This window comes from Hypanus sabinus, chromosome 6 (assembly GCF_030144855.1).
Source record: "Hypanus sabinus isolate sHypSab1 chromosome 6, sHypSab1.hap1, whole genome shotgun sequence".
NCBI lineage: Eukaryota > Metazoa > Chordata > Chondrichthyes > Myliobatiformes > Dasyatidae > Hypanus > Hypanus sabinus.
Genome location: NC_082711.1, coordinates 27,625,880 through 27,645,987, shown reverse-complemented (window position 1 = coordinate 27,645,987; position 20,108 = coordinate 27,625,880). Strand labels below are relative to the sequence as shown.

At 45.8% G+C, this 20,108-nt stretch overlaps 1 protein-coding gene across 1 annotated transcript in view; it reads right to left on the bottom strand.

The window, feature by feature from the left end:
• ube3c (ubiquitin protein ligase E3C) overlaps positions 1–20,108 on the bottom strand; it is a 153,679-nt gene that overhangs the window by 130,699 nt on the left and 2,872 nt on the right. The window contains exon 3 of the mRNA XM_059971878.1: positions 11,802–11,855. Coding sequence (XP_059827861.1) covers positions 11,802–11,855 — 54 coding nt within the window. The remainder of the gene's footprint in view (positions 1–11,801; positions 11,856–20,108) is intronic.

Here is a 20,108-nt window from a genome sequence, read left to right as displayed (position 1 = left end):
ATATGACCTGTCTTCAACCACTCTTTGCCTTCTGTGGGCAAGCCAGTTCTGGATCCACAAAGCAATTTCCCTTTGGATCCCATGCCTCCTTACTTTCTCAATAAGCCTTGCATGGGGTGCCTTGTCAAATGACTTGCTGAAATCCATATACTTCACTTTATTGTCACCAAACAATTGATACTAGAGCGTACAATCATCACAGCGATATTTGACTCTTGAGTTTCGCACTCCCTGAAGTACAAATCAAAGTAAATATAATAAAAATTTAAATTATAAATCATAAATGGAAAATAGAAAAGGGAAAGTAAGGTAGTGCAAGTCAGGTCCAGATATTTGGAAGGTACAGCCCAGATCCGGGTCAGGATCCGTTCAGCAGTCTCATCACAGTTGGAAAGAAGCTGTTCCCAATATCTGGCCATACAAATCTTCAAGCTCCTGAACCTTCTCCCAGAGGGAAGAGAGACAAAAAGTGTGTTGGCTGGGTGGGTCGTGTCCTTGATTATCCTGGCAGCATTGCTCCAACTACTGCTATACACTACATCTACTGCTCTACCATCTATGTGTTCAGTCACATCCTCAAAAAATTCAATCAGACTTGTAAGGCATGGCCTACCTTTCACAAAGCCATGCTGACTATTCCCAATCATATTATGCCTCTCCAAATGTTCATAAATCCTGCCTCTCAGGATCTTCTCCATCAACTTACCAGCCACTGAAATAAAACTCACTGGTCTATAATTTCCTGGGCTATCTTTACTCCCTTTCTTGAATAATGAACAACATCTGCAACCCTCCAATCCTCCAGAACCTCTCCCGTCCTCATTGCTGATGCAAAGATCATCACCAGAGGCTCAGCAATCTCCTCCCTTACCTCCCACAGTAGCCTGGGGTACATCTCATCCGGTCCCGGTGACTTATTCAACTTGATGCTTTCCAAAAGCTCCTGCACATCCCCTTTCTTAATATCTACATGCTCAAGATTTTCAGTCTGCTGCAAGTCATCCCTACAATCGCCAAGATCCCTCTCCGCAGTGAATACTGAAGCAAAGTATTCATTAAGTACCTCTGCTATCTCTTCAGTTCCATACACACTTTTCCACTGTCACGCTTGATTGGTCCTGTTCTCTCGCATTTTATCTCTTGCTCTTCACATACTTGTAGAATGCCTTGGGGTTTTCCTTAATCCTGTCTGCCAAGGCCTTCTCATGGCCCCCTTCCAGCCCTCCTAATTTCTTTCTTGAGCTCCTTCCTGTTAGCCTTATAATCTCCTAGCTCTCTATCATTACCTAGTTTTTTGAACCTTTCGTAAGCTCTTCTTTTCTTGTAATGAATGCCTCCTTCTTCACCTCTTAAAGATGTCCTCAACAGTGGAAGGGCTGTGCATGTGACGAAGCTCAGTCTCCAACCCTTTGCATCCTCTTGTAATCCTATGCACGAGGCTAATGCAATCAGTCAGAATGCTCTCTGCGAAATATCTACAGAAATTTGCAAGAATACTTGGTGACATACCAGATCTCCTCAAAATCCTAAGAAGACCCTTCAAGATGTTCATGATATAGAACTTGAAGCTGCTTAATCTGCCCTCACCGCTGACACTTCAATGAGGACTGGTGTGTGTTCTAATGACTTCCCCTTCCTAAAGTCAAGAATCAATTCCTTAGCCTTGTACACAATGTCAGCAAGAACCTGTTGTGATGCCACTCAACCAACAATCGACCACAATCTCATACCTCTTCATCGTCCTCTGAGATTTCAGCATCAATAGTGGTGTCATCTGCAAACTGATAGATGGCATTTGAGCTGTGCCTATCTGCACAGTCATGAGTGTAGAGGGTACAGCACTAGACTAAGCATGAATTCTTGAGGTGTATTTGTGTTAATTGTCAGTAAGTAGAATATGTCATTGCCAAACCCCACTGATTGTGGTCTCCCAATAATGAAGTCAAGAATCCAGTTATAGAGGGAGTTACAGAACCCCAGGTTTAGAAGTTTGGTAGTTAATGCTGAGGTGTAAATGCTATTGAATGCCACGCTATGACTGATGAACAGTATCTTGGATTCACTTACTGTATGCTCAGGCGTGAAGAGCATAGCAGGCTAATAAACTCTGAAGCAGAGATATTTTTCCCTTCTTTCACTTGCTTTGGAATGGAACATGCATACTTCACTCAGCAGTTCCATTAATTTCATATAGTACAGCAATTCTCATGAAAAGGATGAAAATACTGTAACACTTACCCAACAGGCTGGTATATGTCTAGGGGAAAAAGGAGATCCAGCCACTCACCAACCCACCTCCCGTACACGCAGGTGCTGTGAGAATCGAGTTTTATGCCTTGTGCCCGCCAACAGTATCAAACCCACAACAAATACCGTTATGACATACACTTTAAAGAGTTTACTAAAATTAAAAGAGTAGTAGGCAATACAATATACATATATATACAAGGAAAAAAACAAAAGGCGCCAACTTATCAAAGTTCAGTCTGTTTAGTGCACTCGTTGGAGCTCAATCAACGAACCATTCGACCCCTCGTCGCTTGCCTCCGACCTCCACGTCTTCACACCTAGGACCACGCCCGGGGGTCTTCCAAGCAGTGCAGCGCACGTCCACCTTCCTCGACGTCTTCCTCCCGCACTCTCCTCCCACCAAAAAACCCGCGAAAACCCCTCCCCCAAATTCCCAGCATCACAAGACACAATAACATTCCCCATTGATTAACAAATGAATACAATTACCATATCAGCCATTCTAAAGTGAAACAACGGCGAGAGAAACACTTATCCGACAAAGAAGCATTCCTACTTGTAACAAACCAAAGAGGCTATTTTGAGTAACATACACAGGACATTGTACATTCTCTCCCCACCAGCAAATGTCATGCCCTCATGGCATTACTAGAGTTCCCCAAAGCTTCTTGCAACACACAAAACCCAACCCAGGTGCAGAAAGCAGTGACATAACTACCCAGAGCAGTAGAAATCACACTCGGTTCTCCCGGTACCACATATGTCAACCGCTCCGGGGGGCACCTAATCCTCTGAGATCTCCATACCCCTTCTGCCCCACTGGGCTCCCTTGTCACCTGCGAACCCACTGTCTCGGACACCCCAGGTCTACCTGACAGACCCGCACCCCCTTCCTCACAGGGGTCCTCCGTCACCTGAGATCTCTCCGGCTCACGCTCGGGTTCCACCCTCTCTCCCACCAATGTAGGCTGCCTCTCCATCTGACCCTCAAGACCTTCCCTCCTCTCACCCAATTCAGTATGGGAAGGGCCAGGAGCCTCCTCTCCTGGTACTGGAGCACCAGCGAATGGGAACAGGGCCCAATCATCTGAGTCATCCTCCTCTGAATCAGTAGCCATTCCCGGGTGAGGGACCCGTCCCCACTCTTCAGCAGCGGGCTCTTCCCGTTCTCCACGCCCTCGCAGAGTCCTTGTACTAGGCGCAACCTCCCTCTTGGGCTCCTTATCCACCTGCACCGCTTGACCCAGTGGCAGCAGGTGCTTCCTATGGAGTACCTTGATAGGCCCTTTTCCATCCTCAGGTTTCACCCGGTAAACGGGCAGGTTCGGCATCTGGCTCTCTATTACATAGGGGGTGACCGCCCATCGATCTGCCAACTTGTGCTTACCAGGGAGTCCCAAATTCCGTAAAAGGACCCGGTCGCCCGGTAATAATTGTACAAACTTCACCTTTCGATCATACCGCATCTTATTCTTCTGATTTTGTTTGGTAGCCACCGCCTCGGCCAACTCGTACGCCCGCTGTAACTTCCTCTTCATGTCGGACACGTACTTTAGATGGGACTTCCCGGGAAATTCACCCACTCCACCTCCAAAACACACGTCAATGGGCAACCTCACCTCCCGCCCGAACATCAGATAATAGGGCGAATACCCTGTAGCATCATTGCGAGTACAATTGTAACAGTGAACCAATTGTCCAATATGACGACTCCACCTGCTTTTCTGCCCAATCTCCAGCGTCCCGAGCATATCCAACAGGGTCCTGTTGAATCTCTCTGGCTGAGGATCTCCCTGTGGGTGGTAAGGGGTAGTCCTGGATTTCTCAACCCCAAACATAGTCAGTAATTCCTGGATAAGGCGGCTCTCAAAGTCCCGCCCCTGATCACTATGGATTCGCCTGGGAAGGCCGTAATGCACAAAATACTTCTCCCATAACACCTTCGCCACTGTCGTCGCCTTCTGATCCTTGGTGGGAAATGCCTGAGCATAGCGAGTGTAATGATCGGTGATGACTAAGACATTCACGGTGTTGCTGGTGTCAGGCTCAAAAGACAGGAAATCCATACATACCAGGTCCAGAGGTCCCGCACTCTGCAAGTGCGACAGTGGAGCCGCTAATGCTAGCAGGGTCTTCCTCTGGATGCAACGACGGCATCCCCTACAGTATTCTTCGACGTCCCCCCTCATCCGGGGCCAGTAGAACCGGTCTTTGAGTAATCCATATGTCTTTTCCACCCCCAAGTGTCCAGAATCATCATGTAAGGCCTGGAGTACAGCCTGGCGATACTCCTCCGGCAGGACCAGTTGCCAACAGCGGGGTTGGTCCGGAGGCGTCGTTACCCGGTACAAGATTTGGTTCTTTAACTTCAACCAAGACCACTCCTTCAACAACAGAGGCACGCATGGGTGTTTCGCCTTCTCAGCCAACGCCCCATCCCCCTTCTCGACCGCTCTCCACACTGTGCCAATGCCCGGGTCATTTTGTTGAGCAGCTGCCACTTCCCCCAGACTCAGTTCCGGCAACTATTTAGTCCCCAGTGCGGTCAGGTCACAGTAAACTAGGGGTATGGCGTTGTCAAAAACCCCCAAATGGTCCACGGCTCGTTCTAGCCTCCCTCTTCCCTCGGCCTTCACGGTGATAGCAAACTGACACATCGCCTTCACTCCAGGGGCAGGGACACTCTCCCACTCCTCGTCCCTCTCCTCCTACCCCGGCTCCCGACGAGACAATGCATCCGCATCAACATTCTTGCTTCCGGGGCGGTACCTCAGGCTGAAATCATATACCAACAAGGCCGCCAGCCACCGATGTCCTGTGGCATCCAGCTTCGCCGAAGTCAAAATATAAGAGAGAGGATTGTTATCCGTTCTAACCTCAAACTTGGCTCCGTACAGGTAATCGCCCAGCTTGTCCACCACCGCCCACTTCAGCGCCAGGAACTCCAACTTGTGAGTGGGATAGTTTCTCTCCGATGGCGACAAGCTTCGGCTGACAAAGGCTACTGGTCTCAATGCTTTGCCATGCTCCTGGTACAGAACAGCCCCGAGACCCTCTCGGCTGACATCCGTGTGCAGCACATATGGCTTCTGGGGATCGGCAAAAGCCAACACCAGGGCCTGGGTCAGTGCCCTTTTCAAAGATCGGAACGCCTCTTCACATTGATCATCCCATCTCGAGCCAAAAGGTTCTGCCGGGTTCCAGTATCCTCCAGCATCCTGCCTCTGGTTCCCCATCCTCTTCTTCCCCACCAGGGGATAGCCACACAACAGCTGAGTCAACGGGTGACACACTTTGGCATATCCTTTCACAAATCGCCGGTAATACCCACAGAACCCCATAAATGAGCGCAGAGCACCCACTTTCTGGGGTCTCGGCCAGGTGGTCACGGCCTCTATCTTGGTTGGATCAGTAGCCACTCCCTCTCGCGAAATGATATGGCCAATGTAGTTAACCAACGACTTGCAGAAATGGCATTTGTCCAGGGAAAGCTTCAACCCTTCTTCATTAAGCCGGCCCAACACCTTCAACAGCCTCTCCTCATGTTCCTCCAAAGTCGATCCAAACACTTTCAAATCGTCCAGGTACACCAGCACCTCCAACAGATTCATATCCCCCACAGTTCTCTCCATGAGCCTCTGGAAGGTGGTTGGGGCTCCGGATATACCTTGGGGCATTCGTTCGAACTGAAAGAACCCCAGCGGGCAGATAAAAGCGGTCTTCTCTTTATCGGCCGCACTCATCGGGATCTGGTAATACCCACTTCTTAAATCCAGCACAATGAACCACTTCGCACCACTCAGGCAGGCCAACGCATCCTCGACTCTTGGGACAGTATATTGATCAGGGACAGTTCGCCAATTCAACGTCCTGTAGTCAACACACATGCGCACTCGCCCATTCTTCTTCCGTGCCACCACTATTGGGGACGCATAAGGACTTCGAGACTCAGCTATGATTCCGGCCTCCTTCAACTTGCACAAATGCTGTCGCACGTCCTCAACATCTGCCGGAGCCAGTCGCCGGGATCTCTCTCGGAACGGGGTGTCCTCCGTCACCTGGAGTGCTTTTGGCGCAGCCAACATCAAACTTGCCCCGAGAAAAAACAGTTTCCATCTTCAGCATCTTCTCCACTAGCCGGTGTTTCCACTCCGGCGACACAGGGGAATCCCCGAAGTTAAAGGCTTCAGCGGTCAGCTCCCTTCGATGCTCCGATCCCTCCCCGTTAGGGGTCCTCACTAGTGCGCTAGACATTACCATCACCGGGAACAGATGTGCCAGCGGCATTCCCCTCTTAAAGGTGATTTCTCTTGCCGTGGTGTTCCTGACACTTATAACTATATGCCTTGCATGTACCACCCCTGGTCTCTGCACTTCGGGCCTCACCAGCGCCCCCGCCGGAAATCGTGTCTCCCCTTCAAGATCGTCTGGGGTGTCTACTAACAGGGCTTCTCCCGTCGGCACTCCTGGGAATCTGGGGGTCCCCATCACTAGTGCTACCTCCCCTGGTCGGATCACCTTGGGCCTCGCCTGCGTACACCACACTGTCCCTCGTTTACACTCCGGGTCCAGCCCTTGGGAGGCAACCCCTTCTGCGAACACTGCTCGAAACACTGGATGCACCGAGACGGTCTCCAGAAAGTCTTCCCCCCCCCCCTTTCTCCTTACAAGCTCCCAGGCGCCGTCGCACAACTGGGGAGTTAGTCCCCACCAGGAGGGCAGCACCACCGGTTTCTACCGGGTCAGGACACACCAACACCAACGTCTCAATAGCTTCCGACACTCCCACATCGCCCTCCGAGAACTCCAATCTCACCGATAGGTACCCATCGTACGGGTAGTCACCCTCGCTCACACCCCAAATCTGCAGGGCGTCAAATGGGGCTATGGGCAAATGCTTAAGATATTGATTGTAGAAAGACCGGTACAATAAGGTCACCTGCGATCCCGTATCAAGAAAGGCTTTTGCGTAAATTCCCTCTATCCGTAGACCCACACTGGCACGGGGTCCTACCAGCCCATCCGGAATAGAGGCGTGGGCACCCAGTGGTCTTCCGGCTGATCTCTGGGAACGTGTTCCTCCAGAGGCTCCAGTCTGTTCCCTCACTGAGCCTCTCCTAAGTTTCCCGACACCTCTCCCTTTTTTAGTCATAGGGGGGCTTGTCCTCCGCGGGACTCCTTGTCTCTCACAATCCCACCTAAAGTGTCCCTCCTCTCCACAGCTATAGCACACCCTCGGCCTTCCACAGTCCCACCTGAAATGCCCCTCTTTCCCACAGTTAAAGCACACGCTGCCTGCCACCCCTCCTCTCCCAGGACGGCTCCTGCTCCCAATCCACTGCACTGATCGCCCCTGAGAGTAGGTACCTCCCCTGTCCCTCCCCTCCAAAGGGGGTTCCCTACTCCCCGGGGGATTGTCATTCCTCCACCCAGCCACCACTTCCTGTATCGCTGAGGATCGCTCCCGTAGGCCCGCGCCCCTTTTCCGCCCCAACGCTCTCTCTTCCTCTCGCACCTCTCTAATCAGTTGCCCGAACGATGGAGGGGGACCTTTCCTATAAGCCTGCCGGATAGTCCACGCCACCTTGTCCTCCTCCAGAGAGCCACTGAATAGCTGACTCATCCTCACGCTAGCCACGTCAGCCGCCTTCACTACCCCCCGGCGCCGCAGCCCAGAGAGCATCCCCTCCATCCTAAATATGTACTCGGAGAGCTTTTCCCCTCTCCATTGTTCCAGGCGTTGGAACTCTGCTAAAAGCAGCCAGGGTTCCCCTGACAACCCAAACGCTCCCTCCAAAACTTCTAGGCATTCCTCCACTGAGGCTCCAGGCTTCTCAGCTTTCAACTCCCGGACGGTTTTGGCTGCTAAACCCCTCAAACTTCCCACCAATCGCTGCCTCCTCTCCTCCTCTGAGCCTGGCCATTCCTCTAACATCAAAGACATATGCTCGATCCAGGTCTCATAGTCCACCTCCCCATCCGGAGTAGGCTTGGCTCCGGAGAACACCCCCAGCTTCAGCCGTGGCCTCTCGGCCACTCCCACCAGGGAATTAAGTGCGGCTGCCAGCTCCGAGGCTTCCACCCTACCTGGGGAGCGGGGCTTAGTCACGACTCCCTCCTCCCACCTCCCTTTACTAGTGCCGGGCACCTCTCTGGGGTCCACCTCTAGCTCTCACTCCTCCTCCGATGTCTCCTCAGCCTCATCCTTGTAGAAGTGGAGCCCCTACGGCCCCTCCTCCCCCGGTATATTGACCGTCGCCGGCAGTTCCACCGTCCTGACTTCAGCACTCGTACGAACCAACACCCAGCTAGACTCTACCTCTTTACCACACCGTTTAGCTACCAATTCTACCTGCCCAATACCCTTCACCGAACTTAAGCCCCGCACTATCGTGTCTCCCGAAACTTGAACATCCACTCCGCTCACTACGCATGCGTACTGTACTGGTACATCTTCAAACTGGCACCAACAAAAAATCTTATCTCTGTCCATCTCCGCCCTGCTGCCTGCACGATTCCACAGCCCCTGACAATCCAATCCGGGACGAGCACCCCACAAATGTAACACTTACCCAACAGGCTGGTATATGTCTAGGGGAAAAAGGAGATCCAGCCACTCACCAACCCACCTCCCGTACACGCAGGTGCTGTGAGAATCAAGTTTTATGCCTCACGCCCGCCAACAGTATCAAACCCACAACAAATACCGTTATGACATACACTTTAAAGAGTTTACTAAAATTAAAAGAGTAGTAGGCAATACAATATACATATATATACAAGGAAAAAAACAAAAGGCGCCAACTTATCAAAGTTCAGTCTGTTTAGTGCACTCGTTGGAGCTCAATCAACGAACCATTCGACCCCTCGTCGCTTGCCTCCGACCTCCACGTCTTCACACCTAGGACCACGCCCGGGGGTCTTCCGAGCAGTGCAGTGCAAGTCCACCTTCCTCGACGTCTTCCTCCCGCACTCTCCTCCCACCAAAAAACCCGCGAAAACCCCTCCCCCAAATTCCCAGCATCACAAGACACAATAACATTCCCCATTGATTAACAAATGAATACAATTACCATATCAGCCATTCTAAAGTGAAACAACGGCGAGAGAAACACTTATCCGACAAAGAAGCATTCCTACTTGTAACAAACCAAAGAGGCCATTTTGAGTAACATACACAGGACATTGTAGAATACATTGCATTGAAAGGCAAGAGAATTACTGACATTCACTGAATGCTTGGAGGCCAAGGTAAGTATGTTAAATAATAACACTCCATGACAGTTTCTTTAACAGAAAGAACCCACAACCAGTAAGAATTCAAATCCTAATCCTGACCACATCCAATAGAGTTCATCCTTGGAGAAGTTTCAGTTGTGAAAATGAAACATTAAATGGAAGTATCAAAATTGCAACTAATTATAAAACTGCAAAAGTACTTGAACCAGGAAAGTTGCAGCAGCTGTCATTCCAACAGCTGACACCTTTCATGTGCCATGCTTTTTGCTGGGAAATTTATGATTTAAGACAAAACATACTGATTAAAGAAAAAAATTGGATATAATACCTAAAGTAGTAGTATACTACAACTATCACTGCTAAAAGACATTCATGATAAATGTACTCATAGTAGCTGAAATCATATTAATGACCAGGGACTTCAGGAATAAACAAAAATATCTAATACCCAGAAACATCACTGTATTAAGACCCATATGTTTTGAACATGAATGACCATTCAAAAGCACTCATCATAATTAACCAAATCTCAGAGTTTACAAAAGGATAAGAGATGGAAACATAGAAATAGAAAATAGTAGCTATTCAAACTCTGTAGACCTGTGCTACCCTTCAACTCAATCATGACAAATAATCTCAACTTTTCCCAATATCCATTTAGCATGAAATGTATCTAATTCCTCTGAATATATTTAAATACTTACCCTCCATTGTCTTCAGTGGGAGTCAATCGCACAGGCTCACTACCATCTGCTTTAAATGAGATACTGATATTCTGAGGCTATGGAATCTGGTTCTGGACTCTCCAACCACAGGGAACACCTTTCCTATACTTTGTCAAGTGCTGTTCAAATATTATGGGGCTTTCTTCTTCAATACTCCAATCAATAATAGTGTAATCAACCAAGTTTCCTTATCACTTATAAGCAGTCTAATAAATGTTCACTGCATTCCTGCCATGGCAAAAACATCCTTCCTCATGAAAAGATCAAAACAGTAGATAAAACTCCAGATGGGATCTCAACAACTACAGCAAGATATCCTTGCTCCTGTACTTAAATCCTTTTGTGATAAAGGTCAAATATTTGCCTTCCTAATTGCTTGCTGCACCTATTTCCTATTAATAAAAGTCCTGCATGTCAGTGCAGATGGCAAAACAGTGGAAGTTAGATTTCAACAAATAATTAAAGATGTTTCAGATCTATTAGCCTGAAATAATTTCTTCAATATTAAGAGCTGCATCTCTATTTATTGTTTTACCAAAGCCACGGGTCACTTCATTAAATTAAGGATAAACACTTTAATTATGCCATAAAACTGCATTTTATTATACTCAAGGCTAAAGCCATTCAGTGTTCATTTATTGGAAGCTTCTATCCATCCAGTTTTAAGAGTGATAGCATAAAAGCAGATTGCCCAGCAGTAAAATACCTTTTTCCCTGAAATGCTAGAAATTACATTTTTCCATTTTGTTATATGCTCAGTCCAATATCTGAAGCACTTCTCACACTTTCTCTAAAAAATATTAATACTGAGCATTTCTTTCTGTTTCCATTATAATACTAAAACAATCAACAGCAAGCTCTGAAAAGTGTGACCTAGTTTAGAAAAACTTCATACTTGCAATTATTCTCAGATAATGCTGTAAAGGAATATAACACTATTACTGTTAAGAGTGGCAGAGATTGAATGAAGACCTGATAGAAATTTAAAAGATTATGAAATGCTCAGATAGAGTTGGCAACTGGTATCACTTTCCCAGAGTCAAAATGTCTAATAGCAGAAGGCGTGCACTTAAGATGAGAAGTGTTAAGTTAAATGGAGGTGTGCAGGGCACGTTTATTTTTGGACAGGTATATGAATGAGCAGAAAATGATGGGAAATGGACATTGGTTTAGGTAGAAGGGATGAGCTTAGAATCAGAGAAAAGTGCAGCACAGAAAAAGGCACTTCGGCCCAACTAGTATGTGCAGAACAATATAAACTGACTATTCGCAGACCTGCACCAGGACCATAACCCACTACACCCCTACACACCATCCATATACCTATCCAAACTTCTCATAAACATTGAAATCACGCTGGCAGCTCATTCTACACTCCCGACCCTCTGAGTGAAGAAGTTTCCCCTCAAATTCCCCTTAAACTCTTCACCTTTCACCCTTAACCCATGACTTCTAGTTGTAGTCCCACCCAACCTCAGTGGATAGATCCTCTTCTTAGCTAGGTGTTTAATTGCTAATTTAATTACTTCAGCACAACTCCTGCTTCTGCTATAATTTTTGGTTTTCAACAACTTAGAGCACATTTACCTCTCGCTTTCTTCTTTCTTCCTGGGTTCGGTGCAGCAATGAAGCCTTTTCTTCCTTCAAATAAAAATATTTTAAGAAGTTAATACCCATGTAAGTAACTCTGTCTTTCTGTGGTATGCAATAACAGCACTGGAATACAATTAAATTCAGAGTATTCTCACACAGCTTGCAGATGATCACACTGGTTTAGGATTATATACAATAGAGAACAATTGTCACATTTCAGTTACTCACTGAGACTCCACTCTACTGTAAAACAATTATCAAAATATGAGGAGCAAAAGCACTTGAGTGTAAATAAGTTAAGGGAAATCATAAATAATGACATATTGAAGTGTATGTTAACTCCACCACAGATGGTCCCACACCCGGCTGCGAGAGGAGGGGCTAGCAACCCCATCCTGTACAATAACCCAGCTCTATAGAAATGCCAGAAGATTTTAGGATATTATGGGATACTTTCATTTAATGAATGGACAAACAAAACAAGCCTGTCAACTCCACAATCTGGCATAAGCATGACTACTCTTCTACCTCACATTCAATTTCCTGACTGATACTTCTATCTCATGATCCTTTGGAGTACAGTCGGCCCTCCTTATCCGCGGGGGATTGGTTCCGGGACCCCTCGCGGATACCATAATTCACAGATGCTCAAGTCCCTTATTCAACCTGTCTCAATCTGGTGGATCTTAGGACCCAGCGGAACCCCAGACCTTATTTAACCTGTCTTAATGCGGTAGACATTAGGACCCAGTGCCAGAGCTCTAAATGCGCAGTGTTTCTGTTCACGAAAATAAACACGATTGAAAATAAAGTGGAAATAATAAAGCGATCAGAAAGAAGTGAAACACCATCAGTCATTGGAAAAGCATTAGGCTACGTGGGAAAGGCTCTGCCCCGATGAAAGTTATAATTATTATTAAGCAACGCAGTGGTTTAATTATTGGGTTTTGAGTTTTTGATCCTCCACATCAACACGGCACGGTGGAGAGCGCACTAGGGAGTGGTCTGTCCCAAGTCCCGAGAACTTCTGTTCCCGAGCCCGGCACTGAAACATATACTGCAAATTAACAGCCCAATAATACATTCTTAGATTAGGCAAAGCGAGACCTCCGTCCTTTTTCAATTGTACATCGTTACCATTTGACGAAGGAGAGACTTTATAAAATATTTCCCAATGTTGACAAGTATTGTGATAAATGTAAAACTGAGATAGCTACACTGACACATATGTTCTGGTCATGTTTTATATTAAAACAGTTTTGGAAGTCAGTCTTTTCAGCAATTTCTAAAGCACTCAGAATCAATTTACAACCTAATAAATTGACTATGCTTTTTGGAATAATTCCTCGAAATATCCATGGTATTTCTGTGCCTGACCAACATGTTATTGCAGTTTTTACATTGATAGCTAGAAGGGCCATCTTGTTGAAATGGAAGGATATATCAGCTCCTACTTTGTCACAATGATTCTCTCAAGTGATGCTGTGTCTTAGCTTGGAGAAAATTAGAAGTCGAACTTTTGAACCTTTATTTGATTTTGAGAAGAGATGGGGCTCATTTGCTCGTTATTATCATTTCAATTAATTAATAGATTTTCTCCACAATCTAAAAATGTAAATTTTTTAAAATATATCTTTTATCCTTGTTGGTGGTTTGATGTTTATTTTTAGAAGCTTTTTGTATGACGCATGGCTCCCGGGTTGTACCCCCAATGGGTTTCTTTTCTTTCCTCACTTTTCTTGCTCAGTAGGGTCTTTTTTTATTCACAAAAATTTTCAATCCTTTAGATAATTTCTTTTTTGAGGCATTGTAAGTGTTGCTACTTCAATGTACTTGTGCTATTTTTGAATAATAATAATAATAATAATAATAAAAAGATTTGAAAAGAATGATGTGGGGATGTGGAGGCTCATGAGAAGCCTCTGTTAAGAAGCCATTTGTATTGGCAGCATTTGCCAATAGTCGGGCGACATAGAAGCTGTAGAATGGAGAGGAGAGGATTAGAAATGTTCCCATTCAATTTTTATGTGATCTGGAACTCACTGCTTAAAAGGATGGAGATGACAGAAAACTACCAGATTTAAACATACAGTACCTAGATAAGAACTTGATCATCTGTAACAATACCAGAGCTCAGAAGCACATTGATTCAAGTTAAACATTTAGTTGGACAACAAATTCATAATGAGCTACCTGATGCTGTAGGTTACCATATTATAATACCAAAGAAGGAAACTCACCAAAGGCACAGGTATTAATAAGGAATTTATGATTGAATATAATAATGTGGTATTTTAATAACCAAGAGCCCTACACAAATTAACCACAGTCGTATAAACCCAAAAGGTTCAATATAGTGGTTAAGTTTCTATAAAGATTACCTGAATTTGTCACATGCACATTGAAACATACAGTGAAATATATAGTTTGCATCAAATCAGCAAGAATCATACTGAGCAGCCCGCAGTGTCGTCACACTTCTGGAGCCCACATAGTATGCCTAACTTCGGAACGTAGGAGGAAACCGGAACACCCAGAGGAAACCCACGCCGTCAATGGGGAGAACATACGAACTGCTTGTAGAGAGTGGTGGAAATTGAACCCCGATCTTACAGCTGTTACTATAATAGTGTTATGCTAACCGCTACACTACTGTGCCACACAAAAGGAAAAGCAACCAAGTGAACCCACTAATTCCAGAGATGGGTTTGAATTTTACTGTTAAATATGATATTTAAATTCAAGTAATTAATTTTAAAAACACAGTTATCAAGTCAGTTGCCTTTGACTCAAACATGCATCCATGGGATTATGAAACTCCATCTGATTTATTTGTGTTGTGCAAGGAGAAAAATATGCCAGCCTTCCTTAGTTTGGCATATACAAGACTATACATAAGAAAATTACATCAAAATTAAGCCACTTTTCCTTCCACAAACACAGTATCTATGGAAAAGAGTACAGTCGATGTTTCAGGCCGACACCCTTTGGCAGGACTGAGAAAAAATGCTAAGGAGTAGATTTAAAAGGTGGGAGGAAGGGAGAGAGAAAAACAAGGTGATATGAAATCTGAAGGGGGATGAATTTAAGAGCTGGAAAGCTGATTGGTGAAAGAGATACAGGGCTGGAGAAGGGGAAGTCTGATAGAAGAGGACAAAAGGCCATGGAAGAAAGGGGGGGGGGGGGGGGGGAGAAGGAGCACCAGAGGGAGGCGATGGGCGGGCAAGGAGACAAGGTGAGAGGGGAAAAGGTGTTTTTCTTCCAACCTATGTGTGGCCTTATCATGACAGTGGAGGAGGCCATAGACATATCGGAATGGGAATGGAAAGTGGAATTAAGATGGGTATGGGAAGTGGAATTAAAATAGGTGACCACTGGGAGAACCCACTTTTTCTGGCAGATGGAGCATAGGTGCTTGGTGAAACAGTCCCCCAATCTACATCAGGCCTTACCGATATACTGGAGGCCACACCGGAAGCATCGGACACAACAGACACACAGTTGAAGTGTCACCTCACTTGGAAGGACTGTTTAAGGCCCTGAATGGTAGTGACAGAGTAAGTGTAGGGGCAGGTGTAGCACTTGTTCTGCTTGCAAGGATAAGTGCCAGGAAAGAGATTAGTCGGGAGGGACGAATGGACAAGGGAGTCACACAGGGAGTGAAACCTGCAGTAAGCAGAAAGTGTGGAGGTGGGGGAAAAGAGAGATGTGCTTGATGGTGGGATCCTGTTGGAGATAGTGGAAGTTGCAGCGATGTACTGGACATGGAGGCTAGTGGGGTGGTCGGGGAGGGCAAGAGGAACCCTATCCCTGGTAGGATGGTGGGAGAATGGGTTAACAGCAGACGTGTGCAAAATGAAATAGATGTGGTCGAGGGCAGTGTTAATGGTGAAGGAAGGGAAGCCACTTTCTTTTAAGGAGGAGGACATCTCCTTCGTTCCGGAATGAAAAGCCTCATCCTGAGAGCAGATGCGGTGGAGATGGAGAAATTGAGAGAAGGGGATAGCATTTTTACAAGTAACAGCTGGGAAGAGGATTTCCACCTGTGAGTCTGTTGGGGTCACGTACTGAGTCCGGTGCTCCCCGGTGTGGCCTCCTATATATCCTTGAGACCCAACGTAGAGTGGGAGACCACTCTGCCAAGCACCTATACTCCGTCTGCCAGAAAAAGCGGCATCTCCCAGTGGTCACCTATTTTAATTCTACTTCCCATTCCTAAATGTCTATCCATGGCCTCCTCCACTGTCGTGATGAGGCCACACTGAAGTTGGACAAACATCTTATATTCCGTCTGGGTAGCCAACTTGATGGCATGAACATCGATTTCTCGAACTTCCACAATGCCCCCACCCCCCTCTACTTCACCATTCCCCATCCCCTTTTGCCTCTCTCACCTTATATCCTTGCCCGCCCATCCCCTCCCTCTGGTGCTCCTCCTCCCTTTCCTTTCTTCCATGACTTCCTGTCCTCTTCTCTCAGACTCTCCCTTCTCCAGCCCTACATTTCTTTCACCAATCAACTTCCCAGCTCTTTACTTCATCCCTCCCTCTTCAGCTTTCACCAGCACCGCGTGTTTCTCTCTCCCCTCCCCTCCCCATCTTTAAAATATACTCCTCAGCTTTTTTTCTCCAGTCCTGCTGAAGGGTCTGGACCCGAAACGTCAACAGTACTCTTTTCTATAGATGCTGCCTGGCCGGCTGAGTTCTTCAGCATTTTGTGTGTTGCCATTCTTCCTTCCATTGCCTCCTTCACACAAACTCCATTAACTGTCTGCACTACATAGCCCCTGCTATCTCGGTCATTCTATTTCCACCACTCCCCCCCCCCCCCCCCAGTGAGCAGAAAATACAAAAGAAAATATAAAAGAACACCAGGCTCAAGGACAGCTTCTATCCCATTGTTATCAGATTCTTGAATTAACTTCATACCAAAGATAAACTCTTGATCTTTCAATCTACCTCATCACAGCCCTTGTCCTGCTTGCCTACTGTAGTTTCACTGTAACTCTGTAAAGCCTGTCACTACATCTCGGTACATGTGACAGTACTAAAACAACTACCCTACCATTCAAACTGACCATGGCTAATCTGCCTAAAGCCTCATTTCCTCTTGTGATAGTTTTCAATACCCACATCTTTTGAAAAAGTTATCTTTTTTCTTTAAAATACACTCACTGATTTTGCCTCCACAGAACCCTAGTGTAAAAAAGTCTCACACACTCATCGTCTTTCCTGAGTAGTTCCTACACACTGGACTCTCCCATGTGATTATTTCTTGCCACCCTCTCAATTCAACAAATGGAGAGATGGTAAAACAAAATTGCAATGTGCCAGTGAAATTCACATCTCATGAACAAGTTAAAGTAAGACAGAACAACAGAATACAGGGCTGGTGTTTGGGACTGGATTAGGTTAGATCACACTTTTTCCAATCAGCAAGGGCACAAGATGCCAAATGCCCTTGTGTGAAGTCACGTTTTCTTTGATTGCTTATTGTTCCTTAAGGTTGTTAAAACTGGGGTGGGTGGGGTAGTGAGGCTGGGGCTCCCACTACCTATTAAATGGTCCCAATGGCATGCATCGCAAATTGCCTGACAATCAAGTCTAGCTCCTGGCCTTCACGTGTGACTTAGTTACTAAACCTGGCAGAGCTGTTTCTACTGACAGGAGAAGGGACAAAGGCAGATTACTGGTGCCTTAAAGCCAGTCGCTCTTCAGCCATGGTTGGCAGCTAACCTAGAAGGGAAACTCTGATCTCAAATCTCCACTGCCTTGCAGCCACACCCACTCATGGCAAATGTTTTGCGAGTAAACCCTGAGGGTAAAAATGAGAGCTGAGGTCCCTAAAACAGTCCTACATTAAGTTCAACACTGACTTGCAATTCCTGCAACACTGCTGGTGCCAAACTCTGCCGTTCCTTTGGCTTGCAGGTGCATGGAGAGGGGGTGCCTGCTACACTGGCACCAGCTTGTCCTCCATGTCCTACTGCCCTAGTTTGCATACCGACTTAGTGTATCACACAGTTATAACGCAATAACCATGGTCATCCCCAGCCGATGGAGGTCCTCATATTTATTGTAATTTTCTATAGTATTAAGATCAGGAGGAAAATAAACTGTAAAATGCAATAGAATGCAGATCTACAATTTTACTGAACACTGTTTAGACCATCTCTCACTTTCTAGAAATCCACAAATGCAGCTGGAAAAGATGAATAACCATATGCCATGAAACATTAAAAATAAGTTTATGAAACTGAACAAGCCAGGATCAACTAATCAATGCAATGCCCTTTTTGGAATGCAAGGTAATATATAGGGGCATTCATTGATGACTGCACAACAGACTTAATTCAGACAAGATTAAGGAAGGAGTTACTGCATACAATTCAACACCATGATGTGGACAACAGACACAAAGGCAACAATCAGCAACAAGAGTCTAACCATTTTCCATTAATGTTTACCTGCATTACCTGCAAATGGTATGTTGGCATTCATAGCAAAAGGATTTGAGTACAGGAGCTGGGAGGTTCTACTGCAGTTGTACAAGGCCTTGGTGAGACCACACCTAGAATATTGTGTGCAGTTTTGGTCCCCTAATCTGAGGAAAGATATTCTTGCCGTAGAGGGAGTACAGAGAAGGTTCACTAGATTGATTCCTGGGATGGCAGGACTTTCATATGAAGAAAGACTGGATCAACTAGGCTTATACTCACTGGAATTTAGAAGATTGAGGGGGGATCTTATTGAAACGTATAAAATTCTAAAGGGATTGGACAGGCTAGATGCAGGAAGATTGTTTCCGATGTTGGGGAAGTCCAGAACGAGAGGTCACAGTTTAAGGATAAAGGGGAAGCCTTTTAGGACCGAGATGAGGAAAAACTTCTTCACACAGAGAGTGGTGAATCTGTGGAATTCTCTGCCACAGGAAACAGTTGAGGCTGGTTCATTGGCCATATTTAAGAGGAAGTTAGATATGGCCCTTGTGGCTAAAGGGATCGGGGGTATGGAGAGAAAGCAGGTACAGGGTTCTGGGTTGGATGATCAGCCATGATCATACTGAATGGCGGTGCAGGCTCAAAGGGCCAAATGGCCTACTCCTGCACCTATTTTCTATGCTTCTATATTACCTTGAGGAAAGACTTGGGGAGCTAGGTCTTACCTCTATAGAACAAAGGAAAATGAGAGGTGACTTGATAGAGCTGTACAAGACAATAACAGGCATAGATTGCGTAGATAAGCAGAGACTTTTTCTCCAGGGCAGTACTGGCTAATACAAGGGGGCATAATTTTATACAATGACCGGAGGAAAACAGAGCTAATATCAAAGGTAGGTTCCTTACACAGAGAATGGTGTGTGCGTGGAATGTCCTGTCAGGGGTGGTGGTGGAAGCAGATTCATTAGGGACATTTAAGAAACTCAGACATGGATGAAAGAAAAATGGAGGGCTCTGTAGGAGGGAAAGGTCAGCTTGATCTTAGAGTATGTTAAAAGGTCAGCACAACATTGTGTACCAAACTTCCTGGACTATCATGCAGTGAAGTATCATAGATAAATCCCCACAACTAACCCATTAAGATACACCAATGATCAAAGACTTAGTTGGTCCAGCCACACCAATACCATGGCTGCAATAGCAGGCCAGAGACTAGGTATCATGCAGCAAATCACAGAAAGGAATTGCCAAAAGAACAGAGGAAACATTTCAAGGATGTGCTCAGGACCTCCTTGAAAAATGTAACGTCTCTAACAACTCATTGAAATCCTGAACACGTGACTGATTAAAGTACTGAAGGAGTATCAGGCACAGAGAACTCCAAATCTCTTTGGTAACACAGAACCCCTTCAGAAGCGTACTCTGACTACACTACCTCCAATCCTTCTTGCCTGCACCAGATTCGACATATTCCACGTTGGTTTCTGAGGTGAAGCCAAGGACTGGAGTGGAAGCAAATAAGTTTCATATCCAAGGTGGCAAAAAAAAGATGATAATGGTGTTACTGCAAAAACACGTCAGAGTTTTAATCTTTCACCAGGGTATGTTACAGGAAGTGTGATGGAATTTTCTCCACTTTCTTGGATGAGTACAATAATGACATTACTCAGGATGCTTGCATAAGTCTCATTCTATCAATCATCTGAAGCACTAATCACTTCCACCAAAAGCACAATGTGGCTGCAATTTGTAGCATGAGAAATGCAGCAATGCCCACCATGGGGATAACATCTATTCCCAAACATCAACTATCCTTTATCAGTTGAAATGGCAATAGCAGCAGGATTTTGGAATCACCACAA